The sequence below is a fragment of the Rhodofomes roseus genome, assembly GCF_022264815.1.
Source record: "Rhodofomes roseus strain CIRM-BRFM 1785 chromosome Unknown C8Q71scaffold_3, whole genome shotgun sequence".
Classification (NCBI taxonomy): Eukaryota; Fungi; Basidiomycota; class Agaricomycetes; order Polyporales; family Fomitopsidaceae; genus Rhodofomes; species Rhodofomes roseus.
The window spans coordinates 291,096-310,025 of NW_025952959.1; the positions used below are offsets into that span (position 1 = coordinate 291,096).

General features: G+C 53.9%; 6 protein-coding genes across 6 annotated transcripts; 2 read left to right on the forward strand and 4 right to left on the reverse strand.

The window, feature by feature from the left end:
• The first annotated feature begins 3,704 nt into the window (after positions 1-3,704).
• On the forward strand, positions 3,705-5,216 carry C8Q71DRAFT_328828 (uncharacterized protein). The gene is made up of 3 exons (XM_047917864.1): positions 3,705-4,006; positions 4,067-4,127; positions 4,179-5,216. Exons 1-3 carry the CDS (start codon positions 3,741-3,743, stop codon positions 5,019-5,021), a joined length of 1,170 nt encoding a protein of 389 aa, XP_047782722.1. The 5' UTR covers positions 3,705-3,740; the 3' UTR covers positions 5,022-5,216.
• Positions 5,217-5,309: 93 nt separating this feature from the next.
• C8Q71DRAFT_699989 (uncharacterized protein) lies at positions 5,310-7,051 on the reverse strand (the record flags this gene model as incomplete). The annotated part of the gene is made up of 7 exons (XM_047920097.1): positions 5,310-5,357; positions 5,436-5,819; positions 5,876-6,226; positions 6,276-6,314; positions 6,367-6,443; positions 6,493-6,878; positions 6,936-7,051. 7 exons carry the CDS (start codon positions 7,049-7,051, stop codon positions 5,310-5,312), a joined length of 1,401 nt encoding a protein of 466 aa, XP_047782723.1.
• Positions 7,052-7,219: 168 nt separating this feature from the next.
• C8Q71DRAFT_736905 (mitochondrial Rho 1) lies at positions 7,220-10,262 on the reverse strand. Its single transcript, XM_047922573.1, has 15 exons — positions 10,151-10,262; positions 10,037-10,095; positions 9,898-9,979; positions 9,699-9,841; positions 9,547-9,648; positions 9,376-9,495; positions 9,220-9,321; positions 8,933-9,162; positions 8,792-8,876; positions 8,595-8,743; positions 8,241-8,538; positions 8,056-8,187; positions 7,936-8,007; positions 7,757-7,881; positions 7,220-7,701 (listed from the first exon to the last, which is right to left on the reverse strand). Exons 1-15 carry the CDS (start codon positions 10,185-10,187, stop codon positions 7,494-7,496), a joined length of 1,944 nt encoding a protein of 647 aa, XP_047782724.1. The 5' UTR covers positions 10,188-10,262; the 3' UTR covers positions 7,220-7,493.
• A 129-nt stretch (positions 10,263-10,391) lies between these two features.
• Positions 10,392-12,253, forward strand: C8Q71DRAFT_328957 (uncharacterized protein). Its single transcript, XM_047917866.1, has 2 exons — positions 10,392-10,809; positions 10,870-12,253. Exons 1-2 carry the CDS (start codon positions 10,547-10,549, stop codon positions 12,107-12,109), a joined length of 1,503 nt encoding a protein of 500 aa, XP_047782725.1. The 5' UTR covers positions 10,392-10,546; the 3' UTR covers positions 12,110-12,253.
• C8Q71DRAFT_328942 (ras GEF) lies at positions 12,253-16,614 on the reverse strand. The gene is made up of 6 exons (XM_047917865.1): positions 16,042-16,614; positions 13,201-15,981; positions 13,054-13,146; positions 12,874-12,997; positions 12,694-12,819; positions 12,253-12,635 (listed from the first exon to the last, which is right to left on the reverse strand). The coding sequence occupies exons 1-6, from the start codon at positions 16,507-16,509 to the stop codon at positions 12,397-12,399; spliced, it is 3,831 nt and encodes a 1,276-aa protein (XP_047782726.1). The 5' UTR covers positions 16,510-16,614; the 3' UTR covers positions 12,253-12,396.
• Positions 16,615-17,447: 833 nt separating this feature from the next.
• On the reverse strand, positions 17,448-18,905 carry C8Q71DRAFT_794426 (cyclin-like protein; the record flags this gene model as incomplete). The annotated part of the gene is made up of 7 exons (XM_047925537.1): positions 17,448-17,770; positions 17,831-18,033; positions 18,085-18,130; positions 18,179-18,302; positions 18,364-18,516; positions 18,579-18,660; positions 18,730-18,905. 7 exons carry the CDS (start codon positions 18,903-18,905, stop codon positions 17,448-17,450), a joined length of 1,107 nt encoding a protein of 368 aa, XP_047782727.1.
• Positions 18,906-18,930: the final 25 nt, after the last annotated feature.

Here is an 18,930-nt window from a genome sequence, read left to right on the forward strand (position 1 = left end):
TCATCCAAGACTCAGCTCACTGAGTGGTTCAAGGCCAATGCTGAGTTGGAGGATGCTAAGAATCATCTCTATCAAAACTTCCCTGAGAGATTTGTTTGGGATCAGAAACAAAAGAAGTGGAAAGTGAGACAGAGAGGCTTTGCCATTGGAAGAATGCACTTTGTTCATCCATCAGCCAATGAGAGATTCTATCTTCGTCTTCTCTTGACTGTGGTCAAGGGTGCTATAGGCTGGAATGATCTCTACTCATTCAACAATGCCCACTATCCCACTTTCAAGGCTGCATGTCTTGCAAGAGGTCTTTTGGAAGATGATGGTGAATGGAGACAATGCCTCAGAGAAGCTACAGAGCTCAGGACAGGCTCTTCACTGAGAAGTCTTTTTGCAATCATTCTGCTGTTCTCTCATCCACTCAAGCCTGAGGATCTATGGCATGAGTTCAGAGCTGGGCTATGTGATGATCTGAGCCATAAGCTGATTGAACTTGGCTATGCTGATCCCACTGAGGAGAAAGTCTGGGATTATGGGCTATATCTGCTGAATCAGATCCTTCTCAAATATGGGAAGCAGCTGACTGATTTTCCTCCTATGCCCATGCCTGAGCATCCTTGGGGAGCTATTGCTCAGAATCCCCTTCTGCAGCATGAGCTTGACTATGATCATGAAGCTCTCATGGAACAGGCTGAGGCTAATATTGAACATTTCAATGTTCAGCAGTCTGCTGCATATGATGCTGTCCTAAGCTCTGTGAACCTGAATCAGGGAAAGATGTTCTTCCTCCACAGTGCAGGTGGTTGTGGCAAGACCTATGTATGCAACACTATTGCTGCTGCTGTGAGAGCTCAGGGAAAGGTTGCACTTTGTGTGGCATCTTCTGGAGTGGCATCTCTACTGCTTGAGGGTGGGAGAACAGCACACTCATGCTTTAAGATTCCCATCCCTATTCATGAGACTTCAACATGTCGCATCAAGAGAGGCAGTGAGCTACATGGAGTTCTGCAACAAACTGGAGTCATAATCTGGGATGAGGCCCCTATGCAGCATAGATTTGCTTTTGAGTCAGTGGATAGAACCTTGCGTGAGATCTTGGACAAGGACATACCATTTGCTGGCATCACTGTAGTATTTGGTGGAGATTTTCGTCAGACTCTTCCTGTTGTCTTCAAAGGCTCCAGACCTCATATTGTGGCAGCTTCCTTGAGGAGGTCACATTTGTGGAGACATATGCATGTGCTTCACTTGACACAGAACATGAGATTAGAGAACAGTCCTGCCAGCCAAGCCTTTGCAGAGTGGCTTCTGAAAGTTGGTGCTGGAAGCAATGTGTCTCCACAAAAGACAATCCAATTGCCTGAGAACATGAAGCTCCAGTCCAACACTTTGGATGGCTTGATAGATTCTCTATACCCAGGTCTCAGTGAGGGGGACAAGCCAGATGAATATTTCCTGCAGAGAACTATCCTCTCCTCAAAGAATGATGCTGTTGATCATATCAACTCTGTTGTTCTGGACAAGTTCCCAGGAGAGAAAGTCACCTTGGCATCTGCAGACAAAGTCATTGGAGATCAGAACATCCACTATCCTGTGGAATATCTCAACTCTATCAATGTCTCAGGCCTTCCACTGTCTAAGCTTGAGCTAAAGAAAGGGTGTCCCCTCATGCTCTTGAGAAACCTTGATCCCAGAAATGGACTATGCAATGGGACAAGGATGATTCTCATGGACATTAAGCAAAGGGTCCTGAAATGTCGAATTTTGGGTGGCATTCATAGTGGCAAGGAAGTCTACATCCCAAGAATTAGCATTGAGCCATCAGCTGAGGATTTGCCAATCCCACTGAGCAGGAGACAGTTCCCTGTTCGTCTTGCCTTTGCTATGACTATCAACAAGGCTCAAGGACAGTCAGTGGTCAATGTTGGACTTGATCTGCGCACAGCAGTCTTTGGCCATGGTCAACTCTATGTTGCTCTTTCCAGGTGCACTTCTGCAGACAGGATTAAAGTTCTATTTCCTGTAGACCAAGGCAATACTGATACTGCCAACATTGTGTACCCTGAGGTGCTCATTCCTACTGTGTATGTTATTTCTAATTTTCTATGGTACACACTTACTCACATGTTTGCTTCAGTCCCCAGGTCTAATGTACCCCATGTAGTATTTGTAGTTTTATCTTTCTGTTGAATCTATTGCTTCCACATCAGAATATGACAATGTTACACATAGATGGAGCATTTTCAGTAGCAAAAGACTACTACAATGCCACACAGTTACATGCAACATTGAATGAACCAAATGCTGCCAGCCTATGGCAAAGGGCTGGCATTGCCCAAGCATATAACCTTAAAAGTGACACAAAGCACAGAATGAAGAGAAATGCTGCCAGACCTGAGGCGAAGCCCAGGTCTGGCATGCTGAAGCATATAACCTCAAAAGTGACACAAAGCACAGAATGAAAAAAGTGCTGCCAGACCTGAGGCGAAGCCCAGGTCTGGCATGCTGAAGCATATAACCTTAAAAGTAACACAAAGCACAGAATGAAAGAATTGCCGCCAGACCTGAGGCGAAGCCCAGGTCTGGCATTGCATAAGCATGAAATCTTAAGAGTTACATGAAGCACAGAATGAAAGAATTGCCCCGTAAACCCGTGGCGAAGCCACGGGTTTGCGATGCTCGTAACATTATGGGACGACGGTGTTGCTGTGGCGCGCGTAACGCACATGGAAAGCACATGGCGTCCACGTTCGCCGCGTGGCCTCAGCCACCTACCGGCCGGGCGGGTCGGGCGCTTTCTCCTCCCGGCGCTTGCGACCCCGCCCGAGCTGTCCCCGAGGCGGGATTTCCGCGCGAAATGCAGGACGACTCAGTACCGGGAAATAGGACCTGTGAGTACTGAGGGATGATAAATTAGTCAGCACCGGGAAAACATAACATATCAGTAGTGGGAAAACAGGACACATCAGTACCGGGCAATAGGGAATATCAGTATCGGGAAATAATAGGATGAAACAGTGGTGATATTCAAAACATCAGATCATATTCAAGAAGACAATTGCTGAATGTGTACCACAGGCCAGGAAACATTCAATTAAAGTGCAATCACAAGACTGAACATATTGTGAGCACCGGGAAATCAGTACCGGGCAATAGGATATCTGAGTAGTACCAGGAAAATGATACATAAATACCAGGACAATAGGGAATATCACACCAGCACCGGGAAATAGTAAGAAATGTCAGATTATATTCAACAAGACAAAGATATCACTGAACCACAGGCCGGGAAGCATGAAGACTAACACACAGCATTGAATGAACTAACGCTGCCAGCCCGTGGCGAAGCCATGGGCTGGCAATGCCCAAGCATATAACCTTCAAAGTAACACAAAGCACAGAATGAAAGAACTGCCGCCAGACCTGAGGCGAAGCCCAGGTCTGGCATTGCCTAAGCATGAAATCTTAAAGGTAACATGAAGCACAGAATGAAGAAATCACCCGCCATGGGTTGGCAATGCCCAAGCATATAACCTTCAAAGTAACACAAAGCACAGAATGAAAGAACCGCCGCCAGACCTGAGGCGAAGCCCAGGTCTGGCATTGCATAAGCATGAAATCTTAAAAGTTACATGAAGCACAGAATGAAGAAATTGCCCCGTAAACCCGTGGCGAAGCCACGGGTTTGCGATGCTCGTTGAATCTAGGATGAGCTCGGCGATCGGGAAAGCGGGACAAGATCTCGATCCATGACCACGTGCGGCAAGATTTTGAGTACCGGTACGGCATTGGGCGTCTACGGACCTGTATATACTCACGGAGTGCAGTCTCGCGGCGACGCCTTCGACGACGCCATGCCCATCGACGGACACGCATACCTCGTCAATCAAGGATGGGGAGGCAAGGGCACGGGCCTGCGTCAAGGTGCCATCTCGCGGCCAGTAGCAGTCACCCAGAAGAAATCACTCGCGGGAGTGGGCAAGGATCGCGACGAGGCGTTTCCCTTCTGGGACCAGTGAGTCTCCAACCGTGTCTTCAAATGTGCATCGATTGTCTGAACATAGAGTTTGCGTAGCGTCTTTGAGGCGGCGGCCATGAGCATTCAGGTCAAGATCCAGAATGACGATGATGATTCTGTGAGTCGATTTGCGAGTCTCCATCTCCTGCAGCCATTCATCGCCTCCCAGGATAGTGAAGACACTTCTACACCCACCTTCGAGCTTCAACGTACTAAGACAGGAATCATCTCGAATCGTCGCCCAAAGACAGGCATGCCCGCCCTCCCCGGGACCGCCACCCCAGACTCGCAGGCCAGCGGGAGCGGTAGCGTCACGCCACGACTGAGCGTCATGGCAGCTGCAAAGCAGGAGGCTGCGAAACGCATACTCTATGCGAACTTCTTTCGTGGACCTGTCCTTGGCCCCAACGAGCCTTTGGAGGTCGCCCAGTCGGAGAGCCAGACCCCACCTATCACCACTACCCAGTCTGCGCAGGATCGCGAGACGAGTCCCGTTCCTACAAGGAAGAGCAGAAAGGGGAAGGAGCGCGCTGTTGATCCCTCGCCGGACGTGGAGTCCGCCGCTCAGCCAAAGAAGCAGAAGAAGCGGTCTGCGCTCGATGATGATGATGCTAGTGAGACGAAGAAGGAAAAGAAAAGGCGGAAACGAGAGGCGAAGGAGTTAATTGCAAACGAGGAAGTAGAGGCGGAAGGAGGGAAGAAGAATCGGAGAGCGGAGAAAGCATCAACACCTGCGGAGGGTGCGGAGGGAGCAGAGGATGGGGATAGGAACCGCGAGAGCGAGGAGCGGAAGAGGCGGAAGGCAGAGAGGCGAGCTGCGAAGGAGGGACGCCGGAGGCTCAAGCAACAACGGAAGGAGGCTGAGGTTGTACCAGAAGGTCTCAGTAGGGAGCCTGCGGATGAGTCGGAAGCAGCGGGGGCGGCCGAAGACGCGTCCCGCAAGCGCAAGAAAGACAAAACACATCAAGAGGGACGGGACAAAAAGAAACAACGAAGGACTTCATCTTCATAACGACCCCATTAGGTATCATCCACGTATGTACTTCTACACGATGGTGCTATGGTACTGTGTTCCGTCCGGCAGCGTCATATTGGTACATCACATATGCAACAGCGGAGTGCTACTATTTGCAAGACGGACTATTAGACATACAAGCATTTCCTTCGACATGGCAGAGTACATAGGGAGTGGACAGTGACCAGCAACATGACGTGTCACAGGCCACACATCGAACGTATTTAACAAAGCAGATTACTCGTCACCTGGACGAGCACAGGCACCAGACAACGACGAAGACCCTCAAGAACGGATGCTCCTCCATGCGCTTTGCATAGCAATGCGTCTAGCCTATAGACAAAGAGTCAGTATTGCATCCTCGACATACGTGCTTCGTACGAAGTTCTAGCAGCAAAAGGTCAAACGCACCTGATCGAGCGTGATCGAGTCCTCCCGCAGCTCGACCTTCTGCCTACCATCGTTCTCCTCCTCGTCATCGTCATCATCGAACGTCGTGCTCCGTGGGGCACCACGGATGCCGCCAAAGGCCGCCTTCCCGCCCGCAAGTGAGAACGGCGTCGACGCCACCGCAGTGCCGAAGACACTCGCGTTCTTGGGCGCACCGAAGGCGGCGAAGTCGGTGACGACCTTGCGCGGCGGAGAGCTCGACAATTTGGGCGACTTGGTCGGACTGGCGGGAGCAACACCCGTCGACGTACTGCCGGAACGGGGAGCGTAGGGAGAGTAGGCGTATGAGCGCTGTGAGGTCATCCTCGCATGGAGGTATTTGTCAGTGAACCGTGTCCCAGGGACCTGCGTTATGGGAATGTCAGCAAGGCGAAGGGGATATCGAAGACACAGCGGCATACCCTCTTGAGGTGTGGGCGTGCCTCCGTGAGGGAAGTCGAGTTCATGTACACGCTGACGTTGTGCTTCGCCTCCTCGGATTCGCGGTAGATGCTCTCGATGACCACTCTCTTGGTGCTCTCGTTACGGAGCAGAAGACGTTCATGAAGCTCCCGCGCGACGTCATCGACGCTCTCGTTGTTACCGAGGATCCTTTGCGAGACGGCTTCTCCGACCTCACGGACAAGCCGCTCCATGTCGAGGTTTTCCAGCACACTGCCCACAATGGCATGTGTGAGCAGGTCTGCCGTGGTGAGAGGCAGCATGAGGCCTGAGGTGATGTTCACCAGGGCTTGGTAGAAGTCTGTCGCGTACTGGGACTGTGTTCAGTACCATGCTCCGCTTATATTGAGAAACACTTACTGCGTAGCCACTCAATGCAGGCTCGCACGCCACGAAGAACTGAGCGTAATCAGACAAACCGGACGAACACGTACAATGAGAAGGTTCATACCAGTGTGATGCCGCGACTAGCCATCTGCCGCGCAATCTGCAGTGGATCATTTCCATCCGGAGAGCCATCGTCAAAGCCTACACGACCCATGAAGAACTCAAGCAAATATCAAAGGAAACAACTTACCATCGCCGTACTCTCCAATCCCGTGCGGAGGTGCATCCGCGATCAGCACAATCATCTTGCTCGCGTAAGGTCTCCACTCCATGTTCAGTCCTTCCCAGAGTGCGGCGGTTACTGCCTCCGGTCCATCGCCGCCGCCCGAAGCGTATAAGCTCGAGAGGTGGCTGTGAACCTGCGAGATGTCTGAGGAGAAGCCGAAGTTCTTGGTGACATAGGTGTGGTCTTGCGGTGGATGGTCTCTGTACGCGACGAGCCCAATGCGTAGATCTTCCCGGGACTGCAGCTTGCCAGACTCGTAGATATGATTGCAGATCTCTTCAATATTCCTTGTGGCGGAGGATATGTAGCTGCCCTGACTCCCCGTGCAGTCTTGCACGAAGACGAGATCGCTGATGGGCGGTACATCAAGTCAGCTGGGGTAGAGGCGGGCACCGCAGGCCACGTACAGCATTTTCCGCCCATCCTCCGGTGGCGCACCGTTGCTGTCCGCCTGCTGAGGGCCGTACGCGTCGGGCTGGGGGTAACTGGTAGATCCGGTGTCGAAATCCATGTCTTCATCCATCGTGAACGCTGCGAGAGGTCGTGAAGTGAGTAGTGCGCTTGGGCAGCTCCTATTGTCCGGATATCACTCGAGGGGTAACTCAGAGGCACAGCGTGCAGTCGTGGTCGTGGTGGTCGTGATCGATGGTGGTTGTAGAGTGCAGAGATGAGATGTATTGGCACGGCGCGGTTGAAGGCTCTTTCAAGTTACATATGTCATTCTGCCGCCCGCGCAGTGTACTTACAGCGCATCTAGCGCCGGCACCACGCCTGAGTCGCGCGTCCTGGGTCCCTTGATCCCGGGGCCAGGACCCGGGCACTTCATGCCTCCCTCCTGCCTCCGATCCCTCGCTGATCACAATCTCCAGCCCCCGGTCGAAATAGCTGGTCTACGCAGATGTAAGTAGAGGTTATAAGTAGGTGAATAGTCGGATAGTCGAAGTAGGCTAGTAAGTAGGTAGTAACTAGAGCTCTCTTCGCGACGCAGTGCCCACAATCCAGTTTATCCACTGCGCTGTAACGTTGCTCAAGCTGCCCGGTCGAGCGAATGTCCGATATACAAGCACAACACCCGTCGCCACACCCCCGATCAGCGTGCACACCTTGACATACATCCGGATGCGTGCGGCGGCTGTCATTGCGCGGTCTGAGCCTCCTGGTAACGCGGAGTTGCTGGGCAGGCGCACACGTGAGGAGAATGCAGCGTGTAGAAAGCATGACAACGTACGGGTTCATTGCAACGCTGCAGATGGCATGGAACACGTCCGCCATCTGCCCCGTCTTCACGCTGACGGCGACAGGAACCTGCAGCCCTAATCTGCGGCAGTACACATCTGGCTGTACCTCGTGTCTCTAGAGATCATGGTCAGGCATCCGCTATGCAGGCCCCTATAAACGTTCACGTACCTGCTGGGCGAGGTCTAGATCAGACTTCGTTGCCACGAACAACGTTGGGATGTGGTCCAGACTGTACTGTTGCTGCAAGGCTGTCAGCTAAATCCGGATATAATGGATGCAGTAACGCACCCTCAGATTACTGATGTACGAGAACGAGTTGGTGTCGCTCGAGTCGTGTACATAGACAATGACATCCGCCAAATCCGTCTTTCTCGGATTCCGCAGCGTTTCTGCCTCGTATTTTGAGCCGAACTCTTGCAACTATCACGACCACATCAGAGGGGATGACGGCACTGAGCACACATCTGACGCACCACGAGGTATTTTTCTGACCCATCAATGTCCACTGAATTGACAACAGAGTTCATCTTCTTCGTGGTCTCATACTTCTCGCTGAAGGGTTTCCCGGCGAATGCGCGAAGTAGAGAGGTCTTGCCCGAGCCCGCCGCTCCGCACATGTAGCAAAGGAAGACATTGCGCGTCACCTTGCCTTTGCGCCTGTCAACCTTCCTTGGTCGAGTGATGTGCAGCGCGCTCGTCCGAGGTTCGTCGGGGTAACCCAAATACGCCAGGTAGGCAAGAGTGGTCCGATGATCGAGAAGAGTCGTCATGCTGGAATTGGCGGCGTAATGAGAAGCCAGTCCGGAGATGAACAGCATTGTGCACACCTCCATTGTGCCAGCCACCCTTGCAGAGTGACTGCACCTGTGTCATCCGCAACAGTCGTGTCTGGGAACTTCTGACCTGCCCAGGGATTACCCGGGGATGTACTGAATAGGTCTTCCAATTCCTCCGTCTTCAGAGCGCCGTCTTGGTCCTGGGACAAGTTGATAGCCTAATAGACTACGCAGGAGATGACACGGACCTTGTCAAAGGTTTCAAAGATGTCGGTGAGGTACTGGTATCCCTTCGGACTCAATTCCACAGAACAGTCGTAGGGCACGTCGAATCTATAGTGATACGTCAGCAGCGCTTCTTGTAATATTAACGAAGCAGGAAGACTTGCTTCGGATACAGGAAGCTCTCCGTCAGTCGTAGATCCTCAGCATAGCCAAACTTGCGCAGGACAGTCCAGGTAGTCTCTAGCCGACCACGCTGAATAAAGATGGTATGCAAATACAGGAATCCTGCTTCAGTGAGTCCGCTGTCACGGACACCACCATCCGCGTGTTCTTGGACCATGGCCTTGATTCCCTCCAGTTCTTGAGCTTGGAGCGGGGCATCGAAGCATTTGCGCTGAGAGGTTCGCGTATTCAAGCGGCATAAGCAGGGTAGGGAATGTGTCAGACATACCTGGAACTCATTTAACTCGGATGCATCCAAGATGCCGTCCTTGTTCGTATCACACAGCTTGAATATTCGTCGAAGCGCAGCGACGCATTCCTTCTTCAGAACCTGCATGAAACATACGTTCAGCACAAATTCTCCAGCACACGCACGCGCACCAACATGGTCTCTTGAGTCGTACAATGGCGCAGTAGGATGAAGGACAGCTCTCTGGGCAAAGTAGAAGACTTCTGACACGTTCAAGGGCAGTTTCGCAGAACACTCGACGCATGTTTCAACTTCCTACGAGACTACGCTTAGTTCAATAAGCCCCGTGGAAAGGTAAGGGCTCACCTTGAACTCGTTCATGATAGGAACAATCTCCTCCTCCAACGCCTCGTTCGTGACCTCTCCCCCTCGAAGGTCAATCTTGTTACCGACCAGAATGACGGGCACCTTAGCGTGGCATATTCAGCATGGTCCTGTGAGCCTCAGGAAGAGCGTACATTAACACCAAGTTGTCGGAAGTACGGTAGCCAGTATGTCGGTATTCGGTCGAAAGAATTCGGATTGTCGATGGAATAGACCACGCAGATTACATGTGCTTTCCGTATTTCGGACTCGAGGTGCGGCCGATCCTGCGGACCGCCTAACATTCCCGACGGTTGGTCAGCTACACACATGGAGGCGGAGCGGCGAACGCACTGCCGGAATCTACTATGTAGGTGGTAACGTTCTCGGGCGTGACTTCTGGGGGTATAGTGACTTCGGGAACTATGTGTTGGACCTGACGTTGCGTCTGTCGGTCAGGAGCTTCATAGAGCGTGCAATGGAATGCTCGTACATGGGCAACGAACGACTCCTTGATCAGCGAAGTGACGATGGTACTCTTGCCGACAGCCTCTAGCATGAGCTGGTGGATGAGAATTGTTGCACGGAGGACTGCGGAGAGGCTCACCGTCGCCTACGAGTAGAATCCGAACATCCCTTCTCATGTCCTGGCCCGCTAGCAAGCGTCAGGGACTGTGGTGCGCGCGTTGTATGTCGTGGAAGAGAGCAGCGGCTTGCTCTCAGCCAGTTGTGCCTCGACGCCTCGGCACGCGCGTGACGATCGCGATCACCCGTAAACCCGCTTATGTAATTCATGGCATAGCACCGTTCATAAGCCCAGTTGCAGTGGCTGCCCGCTCCAGACACCACGCCCGCCTCAAGATTGCTCCCCTCGCCTGGCTCTGCGTCCGACAAGCCATTCCAAGCTCGTTCGCACTGGCACACATTCGCGCGTGAAGCACAGTACGTCGGGAATACTCATACGCATTCGAGCTACTTGCTCACCCGGGCCCGGAACAGCGTCATGCACGTCAAGCGACTGCCCAGCGATGTAATCATCGTCATTATGCAGTATTTGTCTGCACGCGACCTGGCCGCACTGTCAGAAACATGTACATACGCGCATAGCTTGGTGAGTGTCTGCAACCGTCAGTCAACAGGCGTGGACTTCACATGCACTTCACAGGTTAGCGAGTTCGGATGGAGCCTGCTCGCTCGTCAGACTAGCCCATCATCCTGCAGTCTTTCCAAGTCTCTGATGACATGGCCTCCGAACGCGCAAGTCCGGTACGTAGATCCCGATTCCACTCCGGTGTGTCGATTGCAGACTAATCTTTCATGACATAGCTATCACACGATCACTGACCGCAACTGGGCTAAACATCAATTCGTCGCACGACCGGTGGCCCGAAAGTGGATGGGAAAGCTCCAGCCAGCACTGGCAATCAACCGCTCCAGGCTGTTAGTCGGCGCAGGCAACACGATATACTCGTATGCGTTCGCTGTTGCTAAACCTGGAGAGGCGCCAGGTGTGGTATTCGAAGGTGCCTACACCACTAGCCATCGCCTGCAAGCCCACCGTGACATCACGAGCATGGCTTCGGTCGAAGACGGTGGTAGGGACGAAACCCTCTACGTCGGATTTGCCGACGGCGCTCTGGAACGTGTTACCCTCCCTCTCTCAGAGCCAAGGAAACATGACCAGAACGTCCACATCGACCCTTTGCACCGAGAAGGCAATTACTTCCACGGCGATGACATCGTGGAGAGCGTGTCTTCAGCAGGAAATTACGTTCTCTCGCTCTCCTCGAGCGGTACTGCAGTGTTCATGAACCTCTCCTCCGCGGAACCTGTTCCTCAATTCCTGGAGCTGGACTCCCGAGGCTGGTCGACCTACCTGTCCGCCCGTAGTTCGACCCCATACGCAGTCTTCGGTACCTCCTCCATGAACCCGCTCTCCGTGCACGACATTCACGCGGCCGGGCTGTCCCCCAACCCATCCGCCATCCTCGCCTCAGGCGCGTCTGACGAGCGCCCAAAGCCCTCCGCTGTCTACGGGATCGCAGGCGCGCCTCCATCTTCCCCGTGGGGCCACTCGGACCAGATTATCGTATCAGGGTGGTACGATGGGCCAGTGCGCGTCCACGATCTTCGCTCCTCGAAGCGTGCCTACTCGACCGATCCTTGCTGTCCAGCACCCCTCCTCCCGGTCCTGTCGGTGTTCGATCCCTGGCTCTTCGAGCCAAACTATTCCGTCTCTTGCGGCGGGGGCGCTTCCAGCTACATTGCGGCTGGGACAGCGCGCCATAGTGTCGTCGCTCTGTGGGATGTGCGCAACCCTTCGGCGGGCTGGAGCGTCCACGCGCCAGGGAATGATTCCTCCCCGGTGTACTCGGTCATACTCGAGGGTTCCCGCCTGTTCGGCGCGACACAGTCGCGTCCGTTCGTGCTTGACTTCGGCCCGGATGTCAGAGAGGATACCTACCCAGTTCTCAAATTCAGTAATGCCAGAGACGAAGAGGGTCTCAAGAAGCGAGACAGGACTGGTATCGGTTTCTACGTAACACGATACGATCATAGCCGGTAGCCATACTATATCTGATGACGAATTTTGACAATGGGTGAAGGAAGACAAGACGAAACGAATAACAATAGGAGATAGCTGGTACATCGGACTCCAGACATGCGGTGTGTACAACAGATAGACAGCAATAGATGCACAATAGACTGAGGTATCATAGGGAGTCGCGCGTCTGTGAACAGAGGGAATATGAAGGACAGATGGGAGACAAGGTTCATGTCGAAGATGCATACAAAACGAGATCTGAGACGTCGCGAAAGCAATGGAGGAAAGCCGGTTAGAAGGAATGGTCATCATGCGGTGGCAGACGTCGGTGTAGATTGATGTGACTGCGAACGAGTCCAGTTGAACAACTGTCGGACGTCGCTCGTGGGCGGAGTGTCGGTGGAATGCTTGGGCTCAACCAGCAGACTGCGCCTGTAAAGGTCCTGCAAATCGCCTTGCCGGGCCGACTTCTCGAAAGCGTCTCTGAGGTACTCCTGCACCTCCGGTATCTGTTTCAGGTTATACGGTAGTTGGAAGCGTTGCATGTCTATATGAACATTCATTAGTCGTGTTGTATATACTAAAAGCTCGGATGGTGAACATACCTTGTACAATGCGCGCAAGCTTGTGATACTTGTTGAAGTTCAACAGCTTCTTGTCTGGCGACTTGGGTGACGGGCGGAACGAAGGGTTGCCCTCGCGACAAAATGTGACATCCGTGAGGTACAAACCTGGAGAGGCACAGTATCAGATATATGACACATGGACAAACCAAATTCACATACCGAGGAATGGAATCGCCGGAGGGGCTGTGTTGCGTAGGCGGGATCGGTACTCGTTGTAGTTCCGCGCATGGTCGGACAGCTTCCGCAAGGCCTCGAGTTGCATCTTGTACTTCTGCGACAGGCCCTGTGGACAGTCAGGTTTCAATAGGGTTTTGACCAACGCCAAGTCGATTGACTTACCATCCACGTTTGATGTAGACGCGAGATGGTTGATGAGTCCAACGCGGCCAGGATGGCACGCAGAGTGCTGAAGTTGCTGAGCGAGTTGCACCGCTATAAATAGGATGCGATGAGACATTGCCGATAGCATGCGTTTGTGACACTCACGTCTGCGACCTTGATGAAGAATTTGACCAATGATGTCCTCTTCTTCGTATCGAGTTCGTTCAGGATGCTTTCGGCCACGAACCCGGTGATCGCCGTGCTGAGAGAGGTCACGGCCTTCACATTGATAGGGGGTGTCGCGCCTTCCTTGCCAGACTCCAGCACCTCCTCAGGCTTGATAGCGCAATACAGATGGCTCTCCATCGTCGTCATTTGCCTAGCCAACTCCAACGGGTCGAAATCTGTGATCGAAATCGACGCGAAGCTCTTTTGTCTCAATGCATTCAAGAGGTTCTTCGTCATGATGGGCCGAGGAACCTCCGATAACGGCATGGTGGGTGGGTTGAGGGAAATAAGGGCTTCACGCGCCCGGTCCGCCTTGACGGCTGACATCGCTTCATCCGTTGACTGCCACTGGGCAATGAGCTCTAGGATCCGCTGGGAGGACGGGATGGAGACCTCCGTGAGGCAATCACGCGTGAAGTCAAACAAGGTCGCCAGTGCGACGTTGTCGACAACAGGACGCCAGTGAGTCTCCAGCCACATCTTCACAAAGTTCGACACGCGTAACCTGATAGGGAACCCTTTTCGCTGCTTCCACGTGTGCACCTCGTCCGGGGAAAAGCTAACAGGGGGCTTGATGTTGTAGCGGTCAACGATGGCGCCCACAAGTTCCATGGGGGTGGTGAACAGGCGGAAGGTCAAGAAGAACACCGAAGAGAAAGCTTGCTCTGGTACGGAGTCGTGCGGCGTCATCCGCTCAATCAAAGCAGCCAACGTCGCGCCTACGAGCTGGCCGTCGCTGTTGTACGCAACGTCGTCCGCGGCGTGGTCATGCGTCAGTGCCCAAGCGACTGGCGTTCGCCTCACCGGCTCGGGTCCAGCGGGCAGGTCGCCACGCAGTACCTTCTCGTCGAAAGAAGCAGGTGAGTACGGTCTCCTGTGACTTCCCTCCCATGTTGTCCTGTCGTCTTCCGTGTGTGTCAATGACACTGGGGACGGGAAGTCCGGTGCAACGTCGTGTCGAGGGATGTACAATGGCGGGAGCGGCTTGTTCGAGGGTGGAGACGTCAGGGGAGGAGACGATGGCTCCGGCGGCTGCCAGGGGTTTGGTAGCGTGTCCCCTGTCGGTGAAGCAACCGACTGCCTCGCGAACCGAATGGTGACTTCAGGCGAGGACGGTGTCCTCGCCTGTATAGTGAGGTCTTGATCGTCTCCGTCCGCATCGCTCGAGGCATATAGCTTGTGCAAAGCCTGGAATCCACCGGATTTGCTGGGGCGGCTGACATGGGTAGCCACGTATTGCGAGAACTTGCGAGGGGAGGTAAGGTCGGACTCGCTGATGGTCGGAAGGTGGATGATGAAGGGCCGCTCTCCGTTTGCTCGTCGCAAGCACTTCTTGACTGCACCGACACAATCTGCCCCGACCTTCAGAGCGTCTGTCGCGCACCGCAGTATTAGACTCTTCTCTTCCTCCTCTGACATACCCTCTGGTGCTGGTAGCGTCAGAAGACGCACCGAGTCGACGAGTTTCCCCGTGATGGTGTACAGGGCTTCCTTCGCCGCCTGCAAGCCAGATGACTTAGGTACCGGGAGGTCAGGATGCTTCAGTACGGCATCGACAATGGTCAAGAGCTTGCAGACCATGTCCACCACTTCACGGATGAGTTCGTACAGGTGTCCAGTGCTGGATGCATGTGTTGAACGGGAATGCGAGTGTGCGTGACCGATGAATGCCGCGATGGTGGACAAGTACTGGTCATGCGTATACCGCAATGCTTCCATGACCTCTGGAGTGGTCGACGGCCCTGAAGGGAAGACAGGCGTGGCGGGCGTCGTCATGGATTCAATGGACGAGAACGAAGACGAGGAGGAATGGCTGCTGACGGAGTTGCCTGCCTCATGCCGAACCATCACACCGTTGGCGTACCGATTCGGACGAGGAGTCGACGATTGGCGAAGCGACCCGCCGATACCCTTGCGATGGCTATTCGTGGGCATTTGCGCAGCGTCGAGATCGCTTGGTCGGGCTCTCTGGGTCTTGAGGTCGCCCATACTCTTCGCCCGCACCGGCGTCGACGCGATCCCCATTATTTGCTTGGAGGAGGGCCTGCGCTGGATGCCGTTGATTGACTTCTCGTACTCCCACTTCTGCCCAGCTCCACCATCGTCGGACACTGCTGTGTCTTCTGAGCTCTGCATCTGTCGACTTGTGTGTGTACCAAGAGTAGACTCTGGTGGAAGGCCTCCGTGGGCGGGCAACACGATGCCGCATTGGGTGAGGAGAGCCAGGAGCCCTCGGACGTGCGCGAATAGGTTACCACCTAGTCTGACCATGGCCTCCACCTCGAGCTCGCGAAGGTCGTCGTCCGTCTCCTCTTCGGACGCTTTCCTAGCTTGGGTTACAAGCGACGCGAGGTCAGACAATATGCGCTTCCTTTCTTGGGCTAGGATGCCATGCCGCTTGAGGATGGGTGCGTCGCGCTGAAAGCAGCCGACGTCGGAGAGTATGGCTCGAACGCAAGAGATGATGAACGCCGTCGATGGTTGAAAGTGGGCAATCCTGTTCTCCCTCGCAGCTTTCTGCAAGAGGGAGAGGCCATGAAGTAGAGGGCGCATGAGAGGTGGACAGTATATGTCCGTCGTACCCCCGCCATCTGCGTGTAATGGACGGTGGTCTGTCCTCGTGAAAGTATCGTGCCGGTCGATGCCTCGATTGGCGGAAGTCGTCCATGAGTTGTTTGAAGCCACAGAAGCGGAATGTATATGTCTTGACCGTGAGCGCTATATTGACATGAACCTCGCATGAAAAGATAGATATGCGCACAATTGCGGTGTACGTACCGTCATGTCTGGCAGCTCTTCCTCTGTCAACAGGCCAACCTCACAGGTCACGTAGTTGCTCGGAAACCATCCCCTCCGCCCATCGACCTCTCCATCCCACCACCCACTAGGATCGCGATTCAATACCCGGATGATCTGCCGAGCCTGGAACGAGAGGCAGTTGATGTTGTTGCCCTCAGGGTCGTAGTCGTGCATCGCCAGGACGTATTCGCCATTATCGTCCTCGTATGAGAGAGACTGCTCGAATGACCAAGAAATGCGGGACGCGGCATGCGTTGCCCGGCAGGACGTGGACGGACCGGCTTGCGCCCGTGCAACAGGGCTGCAGATAGATGACGATGTCGATGCAGTAGATCCACTGCGAAGCCGCGAGCTTTGTGCGGACCCAGGAGTAGACGGGGCGAGTCGACTGGACGAGGGACCCGCTAGAGCAACAGAAGTATCGATTCGTAGTCCTGCTGCAGGCATATCTTGATGTAGGAAGCGTACGTGCGACGCGGGGTAGTAAAGCGCTATCCGGGCGCGTCGAGAAGTGGAGGGGCTGAGATAGCTGGCCAAGCGATATTGGGCCTGTCCGAGAAGGCGAGCCGCAATGGTACGCGGGGAAGCGGAGAAGAGCGAACGAAGGTGGGGTTATGCCCGAACGTCCCGTACGCGTCCCAGTCGGCCAGATGGATGCCTAGACAAAAAGCCGCGAAAGTATAAAGACACGCCCAAGGGAGACGGAGACTGGCCGCAGTGCTTGCGGCAGCGCAGGCCGGCTAGGAAATCGACACACGAGACGAAGTGCAGTCTGAGCAGCGAATACGAACCACGGTTCGGTTCGGCGTCACGCGCCTGTCACGCGTGACACACGCGTGTTCTGCCGCCACTATCGCGTCGCGTCCTCAAGATCGCGTCCGGCTGCATTTGGCTGGGTCGTATCAATCGCCCCTCTTTCATCAGATTCACAGCAAGTTCAACGTCTGCATCCCAGCGTCCATACATGGGCTCACGGCCCCCATCGAGCATTTACCTGTCACATAGCTCACGTCCAGAATCACGACCCACTTGGTGCGAACGTGACATTGTGCAGCGTTGCGCCCGCATGCATCGTTTCTGTATGATGGAAGCAGGCTGTCCTTGTCTTTCACACGTTGGTGTTGCCTGTGAAGCCTAGCGAGCGCCCTGAAGGTACTGCAGCCGAGCCTAGGCAGTCTAGCGTAGTAGGCAGCTCTTGACGATGCCTGAAATTTGTTGTGGTTTATCTCTTGCGTTGCCCACGGGGATACAGACCGAGGTCCAGGCTTCCATGGATGCTAATTGAATTACTGATTGCATGCTTCGTGTAGGGGAAATCACCGGAATAACTCCGTGAAAGTTATGGATCAGTCGGGGGCATGTGTGACTAGTGTACGTTCACCAAACTACGTAGACCATGTAGGTGATACTTGGGGAGGGCCAAAGAGGAACCGCACCGTCCCTTCATTACGACCGAGCAGCGACGCTTCGTGTTTAGCCGAATGCGTAAGGCTCTCGCGTTGTCGCGCAGGATGCTCTGATTGCCGCATAACGATCTTCAGGCGGATGAGCTGGTCGGTGCTGTACGGCAGAGACGGCGGCACTGCGTTCGCTACAGCTTGCGCGCGGCTGAGATGTGGGGAAGGAGAGGACGGCGTAGTAGGTGACGTATTCGGTTGGTGACTTTGAGACGCCCCTATGAGCAAATCTATCACCGCGAATGCGACCTCTGTAACGAACGGTCAACGTCCATGCAAGATGAAATGGAAGCAAATGTGGCGCTTCTCACCTTCCAAGTCTTCTACGTGTGCTTGGAACTGCCGCTCCCATGTACCGGGCTGCTTAAGCTGCATTGTGATTTGATGGCTTACGACGGCGTCAGGTGTATTAGGGGATATTGTTTGCTCGAATGACGTGAGGAGCGCGGCCATGTATATGCAGCCAAGAGCGACAGCATGCGGTGGAAACTCAAGGTTAACCAGAGTCCGGAAGCTGTAAGACAACTGCTCAGTAGCAAAATGGGCCAATAGACGTCCCTCCTACCTGTCAATCGTAAGACGCCATGCTAGCTTCGTGAGTTTCTTTGTGGCTGCATTGGGGTAAGCATGTATGAGTGAATATAGTGAGAGTACCGTACCTTTTAGCGCTCTTCCAATTTTGATGACGTATGGGAAGGGCATTCTGGATGTGAAATTGAAGCATACTGTCTCCAGCATGAGGCGCTCCACCGCCAGAAGCCTTTGGCGGTCAATCTCAACGGTCTAGTACAGCAGTTATCAGACGTAAACTTTCATAGGGACAAGAATTGTATTGTCAACGAACCTGGGGGTCCATGTCTATCTCTCCGACGATAGATTTTGACTTGGCCGCAAGATCCGGGAACCGCACCCCATAGCTGACCATCAAGATCTCGCGAGGCTTCTTGAGTGTGTCATGCATCTTCGATGATACATACAGTGCGGCTAGAGTGACATCCTGTATTGCGGGAATTAATACCAGAGGTTAGCCCTTTGAGGACAGTGACCAGGAATACGCACATAGTAGCTGAAGTCCTTGCGCGGGAAAAACAGATGGAATCGGTGATACAGGTTCTGTGCGGTAGCAATAGTCTTCCGAGGACTGCGTACATGACCGTGATATTAGACTGAATGCTATTCGGGCTATTAGCCACGGCGAGACAAGACGTACAAGCCGATCTTCGCACCCACAGCTTCAATAAACCCGCACGCCTGTTGTCTCGCCTTTTCCTCCTGCGTGAAAGACAGCTTTCCCCTCTGTTTATCCGACAGTTTCTCTACTTCCGTAGGAGTGAAGTAGGGGAGGTGGTGCTTGACGTACGAGGCTGCGAACTGAGAGCCGTCCATGGTGGCTGGGAGCAAGGGGGTTCGC